Source organism: Carex rostrata, chromosome 4 (assembly GCF_964058835.1).
Source record: "Carex rostrata chromosome 4, lpCarRost1.2, whole genome shotgun sequence".
Lineage (NCBI taxonomy): Eukaryota > Viridiplantae > Streptophyta > Magnoliopsida > Poales > Cyperaceae > Carex > Carex rostrata.
Genome location: NC_135921.1, coordinates 8765585 through 8787858, shown reverse-complemented (window position 1 = coordinate 8787858; position 22274 = coordinate 8765585). Strand labels below are relative to the sequence as shown.

General features: G+C 36.0%; 2 protein-coding genes and 2 long non-coding RNA genes across 4 annotated transcripts; 2 read left to right on the top strand and 2 right to left on the bottom strand.

Moving 5' to 3' along the window:
* Positions 1-2265: 2265 nt before the first annotated feature.
* Positions 2266-3682, bottom strand: LOC144552495 (uncharacterized). The gene is made up of 2 exons (XR_013511159.1): positions 3584-3682; positions 2266-2365 (listed from the first exon to the last, which is right to left on the bottom strand). It is a non-coding gene; the product is annotated as an uncharacterized LOC144552495 (long non-coding RNA).
* Positions 3683-4057: 375 nt separating this feature from the next.
* NLP1 (nitrilase-like protein 1) lies at positions 4058-7851 on the bottom strand. Its single transcript, XM_078301148.1, has 9 exons — positions 7683-7851; positions 7422-7470; positions 5825-5916; positions 5568-5719; positions 5423-5469; positions 5270-5303; positions 4951-5117; positions 4460-4556; positions 4058-4358 (listed from the first exon to the last, which is right to left on the bottom strand). The coding sequence occupies exons 1-9, from the start codon at positions 7772-7774 to the stop codon at positions 4180-4182; spliced, it is 909 nt and encodes a 302-aa protein (XP_078157274.1). The 5' UTR covers positions 7775-7851; the 3' UTR covers positions 4058-4179.
* Positions 7852-8914: 1063 nt separating this feature from the next.
* Positions 8915-10849, top strand: LOC144553234 (uncharacterized). The gene has a single exon (XM_078301332.1). The coding sequence runs from the start codon at positions 8915-8917 to the stop codon at positions 10847-10849; it is 1935 nt and encodes a 644-aa protein (XP_078157458.1).
* Positions 10850-20347: 9498 nt separating this feature from the next.
* LOC144552391 (uncharacterized) lies at positions 20348-22078 on the top strand. Its single transcript, XR_013511115.1, has 4 exons — positions 20348-20544; positions 20643-20693; positions 21024-21038; positions 21990-22078. It is a non-coding gene; the product is annotated as an uncharacterized LOC144552391 (long non-coding RNA).
* The last annotated feature ends 196 nt before the right edge of the window (positions 22079-22274 follow it).

Genomic DNA, 22274 nt, shown 5'->3' with positions numbered 1-22274 from the left:
ATTTGATCTTATCAACAAATAATTTTAAATGGATTAGAACTCACGATTCCGTACTTGTTTATTAAATTTGTTTTTATAAATAGTACAAAATTCGATTTTTTATATATAGTGTTGCTAGGTACGCCATCTGTCCGGTATTAAACTTATAAGTTAGTACGTGCATCCTACCATTCTAATGGATTAGGTTTGATGTTTTTAGATCCAATAGATTTTAAAACCGTTTAATCTGCTTTAAAATGTATACATACAAGAATTGATACAAACATGTACATATATTAAAATGAAGTGCATATATATATCTTAAAACGAATTGGATAGTCCTAGAACCCACCAAACCTTATCAATAGTCTTCATCATATATGCAACTATCGGAACTATGATATTGTTATTCATTATAAAACAATATTTTATGTCAAACTTTATTGAGAAGCATTAATGCTTGTAAGTTGTAACTAACAACTTATTGCATGGCTACGAGCAAATTTGGACAGATGGAAATGGTCACTAATTTTTTTTTAAATTGAGAGGCGAGAGTGGGCCGGTTAGGACTTTCGACTTCTTTAGTGATAAAATAATGGTGTATCTTTGCAATTCCCTATAATTGTAGAGCAAGAAAATTTTAACAAATTAAATATCCGAGAGATAATAAGAAAATTTACATCCTTGTAAGTGTTAAAAGTTATTCCTTAATCACTTTGAAACCATCTCCATTCCTACAATTGCATTATAATTCTCATTTATGAGATATGTTGAATATTTTAGTATTTACTGTATAATTTATTTTTTACATCATTAAATTAACACGCGAAAGTTTTTGTAAGTGAAAATGTGTCATTTTAAAAAGATTGTTAAATACCAATTCATACATCTGCAATAAAATTATAATTGTCACATTAGCATTTATAATTCTTTTTACATGTGAGATAAAAATATTTATATTTTATAATTTCTTTATAAGTGAGATGAAAGTGCTTTAACCAAGAGGTGGAAAGCCCCTCTCAATGAGAATATTCACAAAAAAAACGAAAGCACCACGAAACGGAATCATTTTTTTTTTTATTGAAAAACAAGGTAGAAGCTCGGAGTCAAATTATTTAGTGAAATTAATCTTGAAAAGTAGCCCGGGTATCTCGACTTTATGGTTAAAAGAAGGGAACTCGTAGCTTAGCTACCACAAAGATTCAATAATAAATATTTTTATTTGGTAAAAGCAATTTGCATGAAATGATGAAAGGTTGCAAACCGCATGACCAAATTAAATTTTGTCCTTAGTTTTTAATAACACTAATTTGCTGCAATCATTAACTGATGCGGCCCATGACCGTCCAAGGCTTCTTTAAATAATGAAGTATGGTTAAGGACTTAAGGTGCCTAAGATCAATCGAGTTCTGTTGAAAATCATTCCCCAATTTTATTTTCGTGTAGTTATTTCTCAAAATTATTAAAAACGTTGGAAAAATTCTACCGGAAAATCATTTGGCACCAATATTTTTTGTTTAGGTAGGCCCATTATTATATGATAGATCTTAGACGTTCATCATTTTTGTCCTTTATTCCCATTGTAATTCTTTATTCGTTGCGCATGCATGGTTGTCCATCCGTTAACACGTGTCGTGCCGTTCTGTGACAGAGTATGAATTTAGTTGAATTCTTTATTCGTTGGAACGGCACGACACGTGTTACTGTTCCATGCCATGACTCGCATTCCGTGATTACAATTGAATTCTTTATTCGTTGCGCATTCTTTATTTGTATGAATTTGGAGATTTGATATTTTGATATGTATGAATTTAGTTGCAAAACTTAATTTATAGTAGTTGATTTGCCTGATTACACTTGAATTAAGAGTATTACTCAAACTATGGAAATGAATATGTAATGCAAATTATGTTTTGTTTGATTTTTTTTTTTTTTTAATTTGTATGATTGTGGTCCAGTAAAGTCCAAGAGTTAATGTGTTAGCTCGAACCAACTCTGAACTGGCTCGTGACGATCTTAAGTTAAAATTTTAGTTTGAATCCTTAATCACAGCTCGCTCAACTCGGCTAAGTAGCTGTGGCAAACTGATCTTGAGTTGCACCCAGCTAGTTGCCATCTTAGTATCAAGGGTCCATACATTTATACGCTTCGTAAATGTAACATGAATTTAAATTTACAATCTACTAGTTTTGCTCCTCGTCGCTAACCTGACATAAAAATGGTTTCACCAGTAATTGCAGAAAAATTAAGACACCACAAAATAGGCACAATCTATTAGTCTCTATAATTTAATTTATCATCGGGGTTTTAATCTCCCAGGCCTCTAGTTGCAAAACCTTAATATCAACAGATCCATTGTTGAAGAGTAATAGAGTCGCATCATCTCCTACAGCCGAAGTTAGACAGTGGTCAATCAATGAGTATGACAATTGATAAATTGATCGGAGATTTTCACAGAAAAATTATGAAATTTATAAAGAAACACTTGATATAATAATATTTAATAAATAGTCCAAGCATATTTTAATATAAAGATCATGTTGAATGGTTTGAATCGACTATTTAGACTTTGAAAAATTGTATTGTAAGATGTTATAACTATATAATGTTGTAAGTGGATCCCTCCTCTATTATATAACGATGAGTGATATATAAATACAATATAATGAAGATACCAGTCCTCAGAGGTGTTACAGTTAGCTAAGTTGATGTCTACAAAACTTGCAAATGTTTGCTTATATAGTTCTGGTGCAAGATAAGACCTGCTTGTGCATGAACAAATATATGATGCCAGTACTGTTCAGTTCTTACATAGTCACATACCAGTATCAGGCTTGGAAATTCTAGTACCGGTTTATTCGAAATTCTCATTGAGGTGCACGTGCTTTTGTTTTGAGAGATTGGAATAATGAAAAATAAAAAAAAACTCTGGTCCGAGTTGAACTCCGAAATTCCAGTCTCTCTTTACACTTGCATTACACAACGGGACCTAATTTATTGAAAGTCTATAATGCATGTCCATGCTATATCATTTAACTGGTATGCTTTTACATATACTTCCATGAAAATGTGTCCTCTGTAATGTATAAAATTTGTTGTGGAATTATGATTACCCGAGTTCCCGATCAAACCTTCACTTTGTTAGCATTCATACTATCTGACTCCTTAGACCATCCTCACACTATTCTCCTCTTCTTAATCGAGTCGTTAAAGGTCATTGAAGCATAGAAATTACTATAATTGTCCCGCATTCTGGTACCACCTGGTATGTAAGTATCTGAGATACGGTCATAGACCGATTGTGTACCAATCATGTCTCAACAAGTCCAAGCTAATATTTTACACTTGCTTTGTATCTTTGCTGTATTCTGACGTGCCTAAACCAGTATATTTGCCATCTGTACTATATGGGTACGGGTCATATTGATAGAACTTAGAAGAGGTGGTAGAAGCCCTTGTAGTACAAAGGCCCTCATCATGTTTAATTTATTTGGATTCAGTGGTGGGTTTAAACACTATGCATGTGTTACAAGTTTGTCTTGATTCATGATGAAAGTTAAAAGCTATCTTAAAAAAGAAAGTATAGAAGAGAAAAGAATAATACCATTTGGGTCTGATTTGATGCGCCATGTCAGTGCATATTCCGTAAGTTCGTGTTTTGGAAATAAATATAATACATATTAGACTCCAAAACTCAATTTGTGCAATTCAGGAAATGACATGAAACAAAAGGGGAAACAAACTTAAGCTTTCACAGTTTCAAAATCCAAAGAAGGGGTCTGGGAGTAAAGATTCTCAAAATGGTTGACTGAATTAAAAACATGCAGCGAGAGTAAAGTTATATAATATCGCCACCTGATTTGCTCTTATTATCACATTTATGAACCATTGCTAACAGTAATACTATTTACTATGACAGCATCACATGTGACTAAATCATATTGGATATTTCAACTGGACAATTGGATCGAGTCCTATTGGACCGGAGCCCATAGCCCATAGCCCATTTGTACAAGAACGTTCAGCCCATCAACCTCAAAATTTGCAAGAAACAATGTCTCTGAGTTGGCCGAAAAAATTTTTTTTTTGCAAGAAACAAAACATTTTATTTCAGTCACATGAAGTACTACTATCATTATTACATATTTGGGTATTAAATGAGTCCCCAATGTTTCTAAAATAATAAAAAAAATCGATGATCTAAAAAGGCTTCTGAGTCTGGCCATCTAGAGTAAGAAGCACCTTGTACAGATCGGGGCGGCGGTCCCTGTAAACTCCCCACCCGTGCCTTTGCGATTTTATTTTATCCAAATCAAATTCTGCCACTAAAACAGATTCCTCTTTGTTATTTCCAATTGCAACAATCTCTCCTGTGGGCCCTGTTTGTCAGAATAAACATGAAAATAATTATAAAAAAAGGAAGGTGTTTGCTTCTGCAACAACACTGAGATTTTTGTATTGAGAGAAAAGGGTATAATACCTGCAATGAAGGAATTTCCATAGAATGTAATTTGACTGTCCCCATGCTCAGTTTTGATTATTTCTGTTCCAATACGATTCGAGGCTACAAGTGGGACCTACATAATTCCAAACATAATCAGAAGCAGAGACTACCTAATAGCCAATATAACATGTACACAATTATGTTATTATAAAGTACAAGACAAGCCAAGCCTGTGGGGTCTAGACAAACAATTGTGCAGAAAAAAAGGGAAAATTTACACATGACACAAGCTAACTAGAAAAATGAAATAAAAACATTCCAAAATAATTAATCAACTAACAAAATTGTTATAGCAACTATTTAAACTAGTAGAATAACACACCAGGAAGGTCATAACTCATGGGCATGCGTTAATTTCTTTGTTGGCTATAAAATTTCATCATATTTTTGCCAATCAGGTACAGCACCATACTCATAGATTCAGGGTTCTATAGAAACTGCAAGGGAAATATGGATAAAGAACATACCAAATTAGCACCAGCATGGCCTTGCATGACACGCTTCCAGTGCTCACATGAGTCGAGCCCAGTATCTTGCGGTTCTGACCCAATAGCTGTTGGGTAAAGTAATATTTCGGCACCTTGAAGTGCCATGGCACGTGCCGCCTCAGGAAACCACTGATCCCAACAAATAGCTGTTGAAAAATGGAAAAAAAAAAATTAACTAAGATTTAGTGTTGATATGTTACTTGTTGCATTATAGAGGATCAAATTTAACTGTTGGCAACAAGGAAATGGGAACGAAAGAAATAAATCAACTACTTCAGATGTAATTTAAAATACTTACCAACACCAATTTTGGCATACTTGGTTGTGAAAACCTGCTTTCAGTGAAAGCAAATAGATCCGTTAACTCAATCAAGTAAACCACAAATCATTATAAAAATTTATAAGGATTAAGACTACTGAAGCTACAATCGATGAAAAAAAATGAATTTACCTTGAAACCAGTGTCACCAGGGTTAAAATAGTACTTTTCTTGGTATCCTGGATAAAGAAACAACAAAGAGCCTTAAAAGAACTGATCCGGCTTATTATTATTATTATTATTATTTTCAAAGGGATAAAGCAAGTGAATGACATGCCTGGTCCATCTGGAATATGTGATTTTCTATAAAGACCAAGATCAGTGCCATCAGCATCAATTATAGCTATGGAATTATAATGTGCATTATTTGCTTCTTCAAAGAAGCTAACAGGTAGTACAACTCCTAACTCCTTTGCAATTTCTTGCATCCTATAAAACAATAATTTAACCAAAATCAAAATGTATACTTTCTTTCCAAGGAACATTGGTTAGCAATCTTGTATGAACATATATAATATCAGTGGTGACTTGTACTTGAGAATAGTAGGGTTGTTTTTGTAAGGTTTAGCACGCTTGAAAAAATCTTCTCTTTGAGCTTGGCAAAAGTAATATCCTTCAAACAATTCCTAAAAATAAAATATAAAATTAAGAACAATCCAGTAAGAGGAATGCATGGATGTAATTCGCACAATTTCAATTTTAAAGCATAGATGTAAACCTCCAAATTCAACCATTCCTACTACATACATGGCAGCTGTTGCCACAGAAATATTAGAAGCATTTTAATTCTTAAGTTCTTCATAATCATACAATTACTTTACTCAACTTATTTCAAATTTGCCCTACAGAAAGCCTATCTTGCCTATGAAACTTGTAATCAGAATTTTCCCAACATTAGGTCCAACTGATATTTATAATTTTGCGGGAAAACCTGTGCTGCTCTTGCTTTTATCATTTATATTACCCTGATTTGTATCGACTTTTGCTTAATTGACCAATATTTCAGCAAATTGACAACTTAATATATATTCAAAGTCTAGTTTGCCTGTAGACTCTTCCTCTACAGATTCTTGACCAATCAGCTTCCAATCAAAGAGCAATTGCACTCTCTTTTACGAGTTTTAAGATAGTCGATATCAAGGTTTAACTAAAATTTAATTCTCTCCTACAAATTTCAACAGGAAGAAGGCATAGTAAAAGAGGCAACAGAAGCTGGGCAGATTGACTGATATGCCTTTATTTCTTTCTCCTTCCATCCTTTTTTTTTTAACTGAGCCATGTTGAACTGATATTCTGCTATCTATATCATGAGGGCATGATTAATGTTTAAATTATTACAAAGAATTTTTTTTGTGCAAATGCAAGTTTGTCTTAACAATTTGATATGCCTTGCCTCAAATTGGGGATCCAAGAGTAGCAGAAGCAGCAAGAGCCACTTCGAGAGTTAAATTAAGTATTGGCACTATAAAGCAGCTGTTAAAAAGTATGCAAATGGCAAACTCTTTCAACTTGACAAGAAATAGGGTTCTTTTTTTTCATATATATTCTGATGTATTCAATGACAAACGCTGGATCAAGGATTGCTTCATAAACAATAATATTGTCAGTATTATTAGGACTATTTCTTTTTAGTTGTGCTATTGTTATTGTCTATAATTACTTATAGAACAAATGAGAATCCCCTATCTAAATCATACAAATCCATGTACCAAGAACCAAACAAAGGAAACAAAGTTGAACATTGTTTTGGTATTAATCTGGTATCAGTCAACATAATCAAGTCCCTTTCTCATTTAATATTTAAATATTAATATTTTAAACAGTAACATTGCTCACATAGTTGTCACATGAACAATTCTACTCATAACATAATTACTTGTACTGTAGCCTATTTGCTCATCGTTTTACTTTTAATCAACTTTTACTTCAAATGATAAGAGTATCACCTAAAAAAGAAAAGAGAAAGTACTTGAAACAACAGCCGCAGCAGAGCACGTTCTAATTGTTAATTACAATCATACATCATTGATCAACAAGACGAAACATGCATACAAAGATTAAATAAAAGAGAGAAGTAATGCGCTGGATTACATAAATAGTAACGAGAGAAACTTGGGCAAGTAAAACACACCTGAATGAGGATAATATTGGCACCTTTCTTGTGAGCTTCTCTGATTAACCTGCACACAGACAGTACAAACCTTCAATTCCAGCTCACCTCATAACGACTATCTTTCTTTTTTCAGAATAATGATCAATAAGCAATGATTTCACAGTATATTTTTATTAAATGGAATTTTGACGAACTGAGAAAGGGTTTATGGCCTTCATTAGTTACAACACCTACTGAGAAAAATAGTTAGGGAGAGAGAGAAAAGACGAGGTGTGTTACCGTTCAGCGGTGGCAATGTTGTCAGAAGGGGAATCGGTGCAGGCGAACTGTACAGCCGCTACAGCTACCTTTCTGCCACCGCCGTTATCCATCTCTCCCTATTTCTCTTCTCACCAGTGAACTTTTCTCCGCTCTCAGTGGTAAAGGTAAAGGCAAAGGCTCTGATCGGAACAAGATATTTCTCGCTAAAACCAGAAATGGAATCGGAATTCTTGCTCGTCGTCCGATCGGAACAGAAGCGTCGGAGGGAGATGATTTGATTCGGCGGGATTTAAGAGGGGATGTTTCCACCAACGAAATCACGGAAAATTGTAGGTATTTTGTCAAGAACGGAAGCAGAATTGGGGCTGATTTGTTGTAATTTTGATCAGGTCAACTCATTTAAAAGAAAAGAAGAAGATGAGAGCTGTTGGGTCAGAAAGGAAGGAGTTACGGGTAAGGGAATTAAATTAAAGAAACTTGTGTAAGCGGGACCCTCGCAAATTAATGGGAAGCTGACCGTTGGAGCAGTCAGTCAGAAACAACATCTCTGGAATTGGGCCCGCACTTGTCAGTAATGGAGGCGGATCAACTGGAGACTGGACGGATACGCTCTTCGTGCAACACTAGTGCTGATACATCAAGCGGATGATTAATTGAAGGATCCAATCGATGGATCAGATTGATTCCACTTAGATTGTCATCGTCTATAAATATAGGATTAGTTTGCTGGATTGAATAATGAGGATTGATTTCTGAATTTTAGAATTTCTTATACCTTGCTTCTTCGTTCCTTTGTATCTCTTTTACCAGTTTAATAAAATTATAGAATTCCTTTTTTCCAAGCTTTCTTTTAATTTTTGCGTTTCTTAACTTATCTGCACTAAGGGTTGTCACAAGGTGGTATCAGAGCACTCAAGGTTGCATCTGGGGTAGCAAGAATCGTGGCAGCCAAGAGAACTAGACGACCACTAATGCCGATAACTCGCAGCACCGTCAGCAGCGACGAGTTGACCATGGATTTAGCGACACTGACGACTAGGTTCTTGCAATCAGAATCAGTGCAACATGACATGAGCAACCGTTTAGGCCAGCTTGAGCATCAAACAACAATGGCGAACAAGCAACTCCAGGCCAATACTCAAGCTGCTAGCACCAACACTCATGCCATTGCCGTAATGGATCAGAAGTTAGATGCCATGTCTTAGGCCCATTCTCAGCAATTCAAAGAGATAAGTACTAATATGGGTGAAATGGCTCGACTGATGACAGCAATTCATGCAAGAATTGGGGGTTCCACATCCGACAATCCAGAGAGTAGCGACACGGGCCACCACACAGTTGTGCAACCGGAAGTTCATGATATGGGCAACCCAAGAAGAAATGCAATTCCCATCCAAGATGTAATCTTGGAGCCGGAACAACCAAGAAGGGGTGAAATGCGCCAAGAAGGGAGGCAATTTGAACAAAGAGTAAACCTGCCTCGAATGGATTTCCCTATTTTTTCAGGAATCAAACCGACGTCTTGGGTGGAGTGTTGCAATTTCTACTTCAACATGTACCAAATTCCTGAGGAGTATAAGTCAAGGATGGCCACTATGCACTTCACAGGGCCAGCTGAGGACTGGTACAGGTGCTTCCAAATCGCAAATCCAAATTCTCCACCTTGGCCCATTCTGGTAGAAGAAATGCTCAGCTTCTTTTCTCAAAAAGATGGAAATGTTGTTGATGAATTTAAGAGGGTACACCAATCTGGAAATCTAGAAGAGTACATAACTCAATTTTTACAAGCAAGAGCTAGGCTGACTTGTAAGAGAAGGATAACCAGGGAAGATTTCTATGTAGAAGGATTTATTAGTGGGTTAAAGGAAGAATTAAGAAACACCATAGAACTGTTTAGCCCTAGCACACTCAATGATGCTATTAGATGCGCTAGGCAAATTGAACTTTCACTTGATAGTACAATTAAGAAGGTTAGTGCAATGGTTAAGCCAAATCAGTACCATAATAGAAATCAGTATCAAAATTCAGCTGCTGACAAGCCAAACCAATGCCAAATTAGGAATCAATACCAAACTGTAGCTATTGATACTAGGTGGAGAGACAAAGGTCAAACTTTCATAAGACCAAATCCAAGACTTGAATACCCTAAGCTTATGGGAAAACCAACTAGTAATCTGACCTTAGATCAAAAAAGGATATTAGGTTTATGCTTTAAGTGTGATGAAAAGTGGCAACAAGGGCATAAATGTAATTCTAAATCCATTCACACCATAGAAACTGAAAATGAAATGGTCCTAAACTCAAATCAAGGTGAACCAGATCAAATAGAACAAGTAGATGAACCGAACCAAGATGACTTTGCTGACTACATTCAATATGAGGAAGATGAAACAACTTTCATTAGTATATGTAATGGACAATACAACACCTCAATGACCTTTAAGGGACAAATAGGGTCTATTCCTATATGTGCATTCATGGATAATGGGAGCACACATTCATTTATTCATCCTGTTATTGTCCACAACCTAGGTTTGCCTGTAGATAAAACAAAGCCACTAATAGTGAGTGTTGCCAATAGAAATAAGATGGGCACTGATATGCTATGTAGAAACCTCACATTCTCCTTGCAAGGCAATGAATTTAATGCAGATTTAAGAGTTTTAGATGTGCAAGGCCATGATTTGCTACTAGGCATGAATTGGTTAACCAAACTGGGACTCACATTGGTTGATTGGAACAAGGGAAGCATGAAATTGAAGAGGAATGGCAAGTTCATTAAGCTGGAAGATGAAGATGTGCAGGTTGGACTAAAGATGCTCACAGTTACAGAACAAACTTCAAGCATGATGAAAGAAGTTTATGAGGAAGGACAAATCTTATTGGCACATATTTCTCAAGTTGAAGACAAGGTAGAAAAGAAGGAACATCCTTATTTATTATCAGTTTTAGAGGAATTCTCTGATTTATTTGCTGAACCCACTGTGTTACGTCCACAACGAGATATAGACCACAAAATTCCCTTGAAACCAGATTCCAAACCTATCAACTTGAGACCCTACAGATTCTCTCATTACCAAAAATTAGAAATTGATAAAATAATTGAAGAGTTACTCAAGAACTCTTTTATTCAACCCTCTTGCAGCCTATTCATCTCCCATTCTTTTAGTCAAAAAGAAAGATAATTCTTGGAGGATGTGTTGACTATAGAAAATTAAATGAGAACACAATAAAGAACAAGTATCCAATCCCTATTATTGATGATTTGCTTGATGAGTTAAAACATGCTAAAATCTTTACTAAATTGGATTTAAGGTCGGGATACCATCAAATTAGAATGCATGAAGGTGATATTTTCAAAACAGCATTTCATACTCATGATGGCCTTTATGAATTCAAAGTTATGCCTTTTGGTCTTACAAATGCACCAGCAACATTTCAAGCTTTGATGAATTCAATATTTAAACCTTTTTTGCGAAAATTTGTGTTGGTCTTCTTTGATGACATTCTAATCTATAGTTCTGATGTAAATTGTCATGTCACTACAGCAAAATTACCCTTCTGCGACCGGCCAAATGGGTCGCAGAAGGGTGAAGCGCCAGTCGCAGAAGGTAGGTGCCGGTCCCAGATGACCAAAATGGGTCGCAGAAGACCCGGTCGCAGTTGCTCCGTCACTGATGACTGCCCTGCTGACGTCATCGGTCTCTGAAGAGTATGGCGCCGGTCACAGATGACTCCTTCTGCGACCGACTAGATCCGTCACGGATGCAACACGCTGACGTGGCTTAGAGACCTATCAGAGACCGACTGAGCGGTCACAGAAGGATTCCAAATGGGCCGCAGAAGGTTTTTTTTTATATTTTTTTATTATTTTTCTTTTCCCCAATTGGTACGAAATGTACCAAACAAATTTAATATTAAACCCATTTTGTTCATATATTTTTCTCTAGCTCCAATTGATACGAAATGTAATTCACAAGCATTTAACATCAAATAACAATTCCCACAGAACATGCAACCTTTATAGTCACTGGAATAAATGGAATTAAAACCAACACATCAAATTTCAATTTGTTTTATTATGATTATTCCAACAAATGACATATTAAATAGCACTGGAATAAATATATTTTGAACCATAACATTATATTATACAAACACAAATAAAATAAGGTGCCCAAAAATTGAAGACCTGAGTCTATCATTGAAAACCAATAACGAAGAAAATATAATATAAGCCAAATGAGCATAGACAAAGAAGCTGTACACTTGAAAAGATCACAACACCGCCTTGAAGAAGCTGTACACTTGAAAAGATTACTCGAGTTGCATTGAGTTAATTTGTGCAGTAAAATATTGCAGTTGGTCTTATAATTACTATTGTTTAATTACCAAGTTACTCGTACCCATTTATAACGATCTGCAAACAAAGAATTTTAACCCTTTTTTCTCAAAATTTAGTCCTAATCTGTCTGTATATTACCAAGATATAGGTTAAGACGTCATAGAGTTACTGTCAAAATTCTAACTCATTGCCTTCTAAAGTAGAAATAAATACGTAGATGGAAATAAATACCGTGACAGAACAACAAACTTGAGACTTATTGCCTGGTACGTACGGAGCTGTTATCACAAACAGCATTGTCAGGAAAGGAAGATCCAATTCACCTAAATCATCAACGAAAACAAAAGGCATGCATCAAGGGTTTCAAACTAAACAAAAGGCTATATATCAAATTGCTCAATGGTCAATTGGTTTCAAACATGCAGAAAATTTATCAAAATAGCAAACATATCTACAATTTTGATAAAAGTGTTGTGTTGGTTTTTACTATTGCAAATAAGTTTCTTGTTTATATACCCTATCCCATAACTAATATGAATAATATAATAAAAATCAAAACCTGTCCTTAATGTCAGCAATGACTTTGTCTACCACTTGAACTGGAAATTTCTTGCCACTTAGCTTCTTCTTAGTTCAGCCACTGAGAAAGGCCTATTTCACATAATTGATACAAGTAATTAATTTGAAATAATAATTAGAGAAAAAAATTTATCAGAACAAGAAACCCAGAATAACATATTAGCAAAATTTTGATAAAGCTAATGGATCAGATCCAGTCAAATAAAGAATAAGATATTATACTGTATGAATTTTAAGGCTTTGATTTTTCTTGAAATCAATTCAAGGGGTAATTAAGTCATCCTAACTTTTCATGCTAATTATTTTCTGAGCCTTTGCACAAAGTATATTGTTTTTCAGTTTTTTATTTACACAAGGATGTAATCATACTTTAAGAAATAAATAAATTTGAGAAAGATCAAACCTTCCTGCAAGTAACTGAATAGCAACGTTTTCAGCATCTTCTAATGTTCTTTTGCTGATCTCTTCCTCTTGACAGCTACTCAAATCATCTAAATTAACTACTCGAAAAAAAAAAATTGTAAAACAGTTTATCTGACACATTAGCAAAACAGTTTACCATTACATTTTACATTTCAAATATAAAATTGTAACTTCCACATGAAAAGTTTAGGAAGGAAAAAAGAACTTATTGGTTGCCGCTTCTGTTGACCATTAAATAACATTGAAGTTATATAGTTTATTTTCGTGCTGGGGCGCATGCATCTCTCTAATCACACGACCTCACTCCGGATAACCAAATGTTGAAATTAGAAAGAACTTTACTGGTACCGGAAAAGGATAAAAAGCACTTTACTGGTACCAGTCAATAATACAAAGGAAAAATAAAAAGAGCACTTTACTGGTACAGGAAAAGGGTAAAAAGAACTCGAAGCTGAAATTAAAAAGAGCACTTTACTGTACCAGAGATGAACTGCTGTACCACCGCGAAGCCAGAACCAAGGATGAACTGATGTACGTGCTTAGATCAGCATTTCCCCTTTGCATCCTGGTACAATGATTGAAAGCCAAACAAAATATGAGAGATTTGATCAGATCACCAAAACCAGGGACAAAATCGATTAAAATCGAAAAGAAAATTGAATTACAAAGGAGGCAAACCAACGGAGAGGAGGAGATCGAGAACGGAGAGGAGAGGAGGAAAGAGCGTTCCCAGCAGTGCAGGAGAGGAGGAAAGAGCGTTCCCAGCATTGAAAATTTGTTACTATTTCTTCAGAATTTTTGATTAAATTAAACGATAATAAAAAATTCAGCAAACTGATAACAATCTATAGTAGTATGGATCACCATAGCCTTATTCCTATGCTAAGAACTAATTTACCCTTGTTAACAACCTTTCTGACTTTCTGTACTAAGGAAGGTATCCAAAAGAAAGAATAATTTATCAAAATATATTTATAAGTGGCAAGGCATTGTTGCAAAACTTACATGCCAGAAAATAGGAGGATGCCAGCAGTGAGAAGCCCTCCAAACTGCACATAACAAAATAAAAATCACCAATATGTAAGACATAAGTTGACAATAAAAAGGTGAAAAGGAGACAAACCATATGAGGATGTTTAGTCACTGGAGCCCCAACTAAAGCTGCAGTATGGACTAGATGGTACAGAGAAGCCGTTTGCCATACCTCCAGCAAATTTAAAATGAAAATAAAAAAAATATTAGTGACGACTTCAACAAATAAAATAACTAATTAAACATATACCAAATCAATCTAATTAAGGAATGACAGATTAATAGGTCTGATAAGGTCCGAAAATTATCAAAAAGCCTTATGTTGATATGTACAGACAATAGGGCGTAACGTAATAACCAACTCCACAAATTTATCCTCTAAACATTCCTCATAAAAATTTCACCCATTTTAGACTATCTGTTGCATAAATACACATCTTCTTTAGTATCGATAAATACTTTGATTTTGATTTGGTTATCTTCTAGACTTGATTTTGAACTCTTTAAAAATTACAGTTGACTATTGCACAATGAACACTCAAAAATTACACTAATCTATACTTCACTATTGCTGCATTAATGAACACTTAGTTTACATTTTAAAATAAAAAATAATTCGAAATTGTTTTAGAGAACAAGAGATTTATATTATAGCAGTTGTATTACCATAGCATTTTGGCGCATTTTTCTAGTGCAAGGATAGAAACAGAAATGTAAAAATGTATGAATGGCAGGGAACCAACGAATTGGAATCCATAAACGATTAATAAATTGATCTTATAATGAGAAATCAATCTAATTAAGAAAAAGGAAAACAGAAATTAAGTTGGGGAAATTAAAAATTAGAAGCTGAAATTAAGTTGGAGAAATTAAGCTGAAACAGATATTAAGGAGGAGAGGAGAACGATGGCTACCGAATGAGAAGAGAAAACGCGTTCTTCAGCTTTCTTCTGATTTCTCGATCTTCACGATTTCCCAATCTTCAGCGATTTCCCGGTCTTCAGCGGCGTTCTTCAGCGGAGAGAACGGACAGGAGATGCGTTGATTTCGCGAGACAGCTAGGAGATGATCGGTGCGCCGTTTTTTTTTTCGCGGGACAGTGACCTAAAGCGGGAGAAGAGATGACCTGATCGCCGTATTTCAGGTGACTTTCTGGGACCGGGAAAAATCGATCCCAGAAGGTTGTGAGCGCCGGTCCCAGAAAGTTGTGTTCTAAATCCGTCCTCGATGTTTGTTTGTTTTTTTTTTTTTTGGGTTTTTTTGGGTCTGCTGCGTCCGGCGAACAGGTCGGTCTCAAAATCCGGTCCCAGATGAGTGATTTTGCTGTAGTGTGTAGAGCATGTGAGAAGAGTATTTGAATTATTAAAGCAAAATCAACTATTTTTGAAAAGAAACAAATGTGATATAGCCGTTGAACAGATTGAGTATCTAGGGCATGTTATTTCTGAACATGGAGTATCCACTGACCCAACCAAAATAGAGGCAATGAAGCAATGGCCAATACCAAAAAATGTAAAATCTTTGAGAGGTTTTTTTGGACTGACAGGATATTACAGAAAATTTATTAAGGGGTATGGATTGATTGCTAAACCACTCACTGAATTACTACGAAAAGATGCTTTTAAATGGAATGATGAAGCACAATTAGCATTTGATTCTCTTAAAACAGCTATGACCGAAGCGCCAATCTTAGCACTACCTGATTTCACTCAACAGTTTGTGATAAAAACTGATGCCAGCAACCATGGCATTGGTGCTGTGTTAATTCAGAACAAGAAACCTATTGCTTTCTTAAGTAAAAAATTAGGACCAAAGAATCAACTACTCTCTACTTATGAAAAAGAGTTCTTGGCCTTATTAACTGCTATAAGTAAATGGAGACACTATTTAATGGGGGGTAAATTTGTAATTAAAACAGACCACATCAGTCTCAAGTACTTATTAGAACAAAAGATCAATACTGCTAGTCAACATAAAAGGGCTTAGTAAATTATTGGGTTTAGATTACACAATTGAGTATAAAAAAGGGGTAGAGAATACTGTTGCTGATGCTTTATCTAGACAGGAAAGAGATTGTATTGAAGATGCAGGTTTAAATGCTGAGTGAGATCATACCTCAATGGACTGTCGATATCGTAAATAGCTATGATGGAGACTCTTGGATTGACGAATTGATGACCAAGCTGAACAATCAGTCAGACTCAGAACACAACCACCACCTAACACAACATCAACAACTTATTAGATACAAACAAATAATCTGTGTAGGAAGCAAGGGTAACTGGAGAGAGACAATACTTAGAGAAATGCATGCTTCACGACAGGGAGGACACTCTGGGGTCACTGCCACTTACCATAGGCTTAAAAGATCATTCTACTGGCCTAACATGAAGAGAGATGTTCATGAATTTGTAAGAAAATGTGAAGTGTGCCAATTGAATAAACCAGAACATACCCACCCTCCCGGCCTTTTACAACCACTGCCAATCCCAAAGGAAGCATGGAACAGTATTGGGTTAGACTTTATTACTAGTTTACCAAAATCTGGGGGCAAAGATGTCATTATGGTCGTAGTTGATCGACTTACCAAGTATGCTCACTTTGTTGCACTATCTCATCCTTACAAAGCTTCTACTGTTGCTCAAGCCTTCTTTGATGATGTTTACAAGCACCATGGATTACCGCTCAATATAATATCAGACCGAGATCCGATATTCACAAGTCGATTTTGGAAAGAATTAATGGCGAAATTGGATGTTGAACTCCACATGAGTACATCTTACCATCCACAGACAGATGGACAAACCGAGCGTGTTAACCAGTGTTTAGAGAATTACTTATGATGTATGACGTTTGATAAACAGAAAAATTGGATCAATTACCTTACACTAGCTCAATTCTGGTATAACTCCTCTTATCATAGTGCGATAAAGATGTCGCCTTTTGAAGCATTATACGGTTATCCTCCTCCCCAATTAGCGCTGGGTAGCCCTCCTAGAAGCCAAGTGGAAGCTCTAGAAGCCAAGTGGAAGCTGTAGATGCCATATTATAAGATCGACAATCAGCACTGCAACAATTGAAGGAGAATTTAACAAAAGCTCAGAGTATAATGAAGCAGTATGCTAACAGGAATCGAACGGACCGACACTTCAAAATTGGAGAATGGGTGTACTTAAAACTTCAACCATATTGCCAAGTCACAGTAGCCGGGCTAAAAAATCAGAAACTAAGTCCAAAGTTCTATGGGCCTTATGAAGTAATTAAGAAGATAGGAGCAAGCGCTTACCGCCTCGGTTTACCGGAAGGTTCATCAATCCACCCGGTTTTCCACGTCTCGCAACTGAAGGCAAGGATTGGAGATCAACAGACAGTCCTACCGCATCTTCCAGTACTGGGTCCCTCGGATAACCTGCAACCTACACCAATTGCAATCCTGGCCAGAAGAATGGTGAAGAAAAGAAACGAGGCAGAAACTCAAATATTGGTGCAGTGGGCAAATCAAACCAGCGATGATGCAACATGGGAAAGCTACAAATCAATGGCGCAACGATTCCCAGATTTTATTCTCGCGGTCGAGAATTCTTTGAAGGACGGGGGAATGTCAAGAATGGAAGTAGAATTGGGGCTGATTTGTTGTAATTTTGACCAGGTCAACTCATTTAAAAGAAAAGAAGAAGACGAGAGCTGTTGGGTCAGAAAGGAAGGAGTTACGGGTAAGGAAATTAAATTAAAGAAACCTCTGCAAGCGGGACCCTCGCAAATTAATGGGAAGCTGACCGTTGGAGCAGTCAGTCAGAAACAACATCTCTGGAATTGGGCCCGCACTTGTCAGTAATGGAGGCGGATCAACTGGAGACTGGACGGATACGCTCTTCGTGCAACACCAGTGCTGATACATCAAGCGGATGATTAATTGAAGGATCCAATCGATGGATCAGATTGATTCCACTTAGATTGTCATTGTCTATAAATATAGGATTAGTTTGCTGGATTGAATAATGAGGATTGATTTCTGAATTTTAGAATTTCTTATACCTTGCTTCTTCGTTCCTTTGTATCTCTTTTACCAGTTTAATAAAATTCCAGAATTCCTTTTTTCCAAGCTTTCTTTTAATTTCTGTGTTTCTTAACTTATCTGCACTAAGGGTCGTCACATATTTAACGAGAAATGATTTCGCTGCAGTGAAAGTACGTATTTGCCCTCGTCAGTCTCTTCTACTGCATCGTTGGATCGACGCTTTTCAGCTGAGGAAATTCACCGAAATTTTTTTTCATACCATCCCATTAAATTAGAATTAAATGAATACCATCTATTAATTCTGAATTCAGATTCCACCACGACCTCGAACTCAGTCCGCGTACGGATCTCCAATCAGAACTCACACTGGGTATGCGAACCAATGAGCAGGCGTACTGAGTCGGCAAACCGACCCGTCCGCATATTGAGTCCGAGTTCTGATTCGAAGAAAATATATGCGGATTTGAAGAGAAGCGGTGATTTTGTCAGACCCTGCTATTCCAAAATCTAACATTTAATCAATCGTTTCAAAACAATGCAAATCTAACCTTTTAATTGTTTAATAAAAGGTTAGATTTGGAATAGCACTTGCAATTCCTACGGATCACAGCAGATTTATTTTCGATTTTGTCAGATGACACACCAAACGAGACACATGGGGAAGGAGTGATATGGTGATCTTCTGTTGTTACAATCACACAACTTTTTGTGTAAGGAATAATACTGTGAATTTTGTAGTATTGTTACAACCACACAACTTGAAGAAGTTGCCACAGGAGATCGCTCCAGATACAGGCAGGATGCGGCACTGCCCAGCTACCACCCCCATTTATTTATGCATTCCTAATCCGAACTCGGACTCAATATGCGGACGGATCGGTGCGCGGACCCAGTACGCGAACGGGTCGGTTCGCTGACCCAGTACACGCGCTCATCGGTCTGCATATCCAGTGTGAGTTTGGATTGAGGATCCATGCGCGGACTGAATCCGAGTTTGTGGTGGAATTTGAATTCGGAATTAATGAGTGCTATTCATTTAATTCTAATTTAGTGGGGTGGTAAGAAAAAAAATTTCGGGGAAATTCGTGGCCGCAAGAGAAGAATCCAAACATTTTCACTGTGACCGGAAACAAAATAAGTAAGAATTCAATTCGAATATGAGTGCTTTGTGCATTTTGTTTAATGCAACAACACCTGACCTGACAGCTTCTGTCATGGTATTTAAAAAAAAAAGAAAAAAAATATGATTTTAGATTGAAATTTTATGATCAGCTAGATTATTATCTGAGAATGGATTTATTTTCAACAATCTTATAGTTACCCTCAAATTTCTTTCAATTTATAAATAATGTCATCAAAACCTAGCTTTTAGGGTTTGAGTTTGTAATAGAAAAGAAACAGAAAAAAATGTATTGACAGTGGGTAGGAAAAAGAGTGGAGGAGAAGAACTAAAAACACACCTAGTCGGAGCAAAACAGCAAATGAAAAAGGAAGAAGAAACAAACGGGAAGAAGAAGTGAACAGGAGAAGAAAGAAGGCTTTTTGCGTCTCTTCATCCGGTTCCGTACAATTCTCGTCAAATTCCTTTGTTTTGGCGTGGATTTCCCAGCGGGGTTTCGAAGGAAAAAAGTCGCGCGAACTCCTCTCTTTTCCTTCGTCGCCTCCGCTTCCAATCAGAAACGCGACACAAAATCTAATTCTATTTCTTGTTTTATGCGGGGTTACCCCTTTCCGATCACAAGGTCTATTTTTATAGGCAGGAAAGATGAAACTAGAGGTGTAAACGGTCGGATACGGTATCCGTTATAATTTTTCGAATGAGGATACAGATATGGATTAGATATTGGACGGATACAGATATTTATTCATAATTAGTTTGTTGGTTACAAAACATCTATTATATTATTAAAATATTAGCCACTAATTATATCATAGTATTATATTGTTCATCAAAATATATATTTATATTATAAAACCTTAATTTTGGATGCTGGGATGAATAGTGCACGCGCCCCCTGAACTGCCTCACGATTTAGCATCGATGGCTGATGTTGTTTTCACCTTACGCCATCTAACGTCATCGTCTCATTCTTGTTCAAACCAATTTGAGCTATCACTGCGACATAAAAAAAAGGAAAAATCACAGCCTGCGACATACAAAGGGAAAGGAAAAAAAATTGGGGAAAAATCACACCACCCTTTCTTGAGGGCACGGCAGGAAAAAAAAGGGAAAACAACGCCGCTTCCTCAATTTTTCAGGATTGCGCATATGGCCACACTTGGCTACCGATTTCTTTCCCGTGCGCTACATGTAGCATGACCTCGCAACGTGTTCTTTCCACTATCACCGCCTTCTTCGGTTGGCCTATATTTCCTCGCTGTACACCTCTTGCCGTCAGTCCCCTATAACGAGCCCATTCCTGACTCTAATCTCGAGGGAGGACGCAATTCCCACTGCCTTTGGTCTTTATCGCTGCTCCAAGGTACGGTACTATTCTCTTCATTCCAAACAGACGATTTCATTTCCCGCTAATTAAAACCTACCTTATTTTGATTTCTTCCCTCTCCTTATTCCGGACAGATTGTCTGTATTGTGGAAGACATTGTTTGCTTCAACAATTTCGCATACAAGGTAAAGTTATTTGTTGCTTTCAATTTTTCCCTTGTCAATTTTTGCACTATATATTGCCCTTGTCAATTACAATGGTTCCAGTATTCCTGCCATTACAGCAGTCATATATCAGATTGTCGTAGCAGTACTATTTTTGGATAGGTACTGGTACCAAGGTATGGTACCGTTGGATGTGGTGTAGGTTTTATCTATTACACTTTCTTGTAATATGAATTTGATTTTTTCAATGAAATTGGTGGCATTTCCATTTTTCTCTAATAAAATAAATTAAGAGAATCATTGTTTATGAAATATGAATACATTTCATTCAACTTCAACAAATTTCTCCAGCTATAACAGGTGCAGGTAGGGGTGCAAACGGGTTGGATATTACCCGTCTGAATCCAGATCTGTATCCAAATTTTTTGCGGATTCGAATATTCGGATACAGATAGTTGCGGATTCTGATACGGATACAGATTTTTTCTATGCAGATTTGGATACGGATACGGGTTGAGTTTTAGAATCGGATACGGATACGGGTAATTATTTGGATCCGGATATTTTATTTTTTCAGATATTCGAATATGTTAAGATTTGAGAGAATTTTTTATGTCTATTTATCTTTTGTATTAGAATATCTTTAAAGAGCATCTTTTGTGGGCAAAGGCTTCTATGGACATAAGGACCTATTTGTAAAATAAACATATTTTTATTTTCAAAGTTCAATTAGTCGATCCGAACTGTTCATCTTGTTCTCCATATTAATATGTGATTGGAGACCAAATTTTACATTTTTTCTGAATTTTTTTACTATTTATTAAGATGGGTACAAAATTCAATGGTCTGAATTTGATATTTTTTTGTACCCATCTTAATAAATAGTAAAAAAAATTCAAAAAAATGTAAAATTTGGTCTCCAAGCACATATTAATATGGAGAACAAGATGAACGGTTTGGATCAACTGTTTGAACTTTGAAAATAAAAATATGTTCATTTTACAAATATGTCCTTATGTCCATAGAAGCATCACTCTCTTTTGTGTTGGTATTTTTAATTAAAGTTATAGTTATGTTGGTGAATTTTAGTTAATTAGATATATATTATGTAATGGTGTAACAAGTTAATTAGAAATCCAAATTATATCCGTATCTGTATTCGTATCCGAAAATATCCAATTCGTATCTGTATCCATTTAATATCTGATCCGTATCTGTATTCGATTACTATTCGATCCGTATCCGTATCCAGAAAAAAAATACAGATACAGATATGGGTTGAGCACTATCTGATCCGTTTGCACCCCCTAGGTGTAGGTTGGTAAAGACCATCGTAGGTGAAAAAAAAACGACTCAACACTTCCAATTTCATTACTCTTTATCCTTCAGGTATGGCTTCTTTTCTTTATTTCATTTTTTCTCTTTATTGCCTCCTTCGCTTCGCTATTAGTGAGTCTTATGTATTAGGATAACTAAATTCAATGCAGTTAGGGATGGGCCACACAAAAAAAACCTCAATTTCTAAATTTAACTGGCAGCCACCAACTCAATTAATCTACTTTTTTCTTATTCCAATGGAAAACATGCATTACAATATGCATA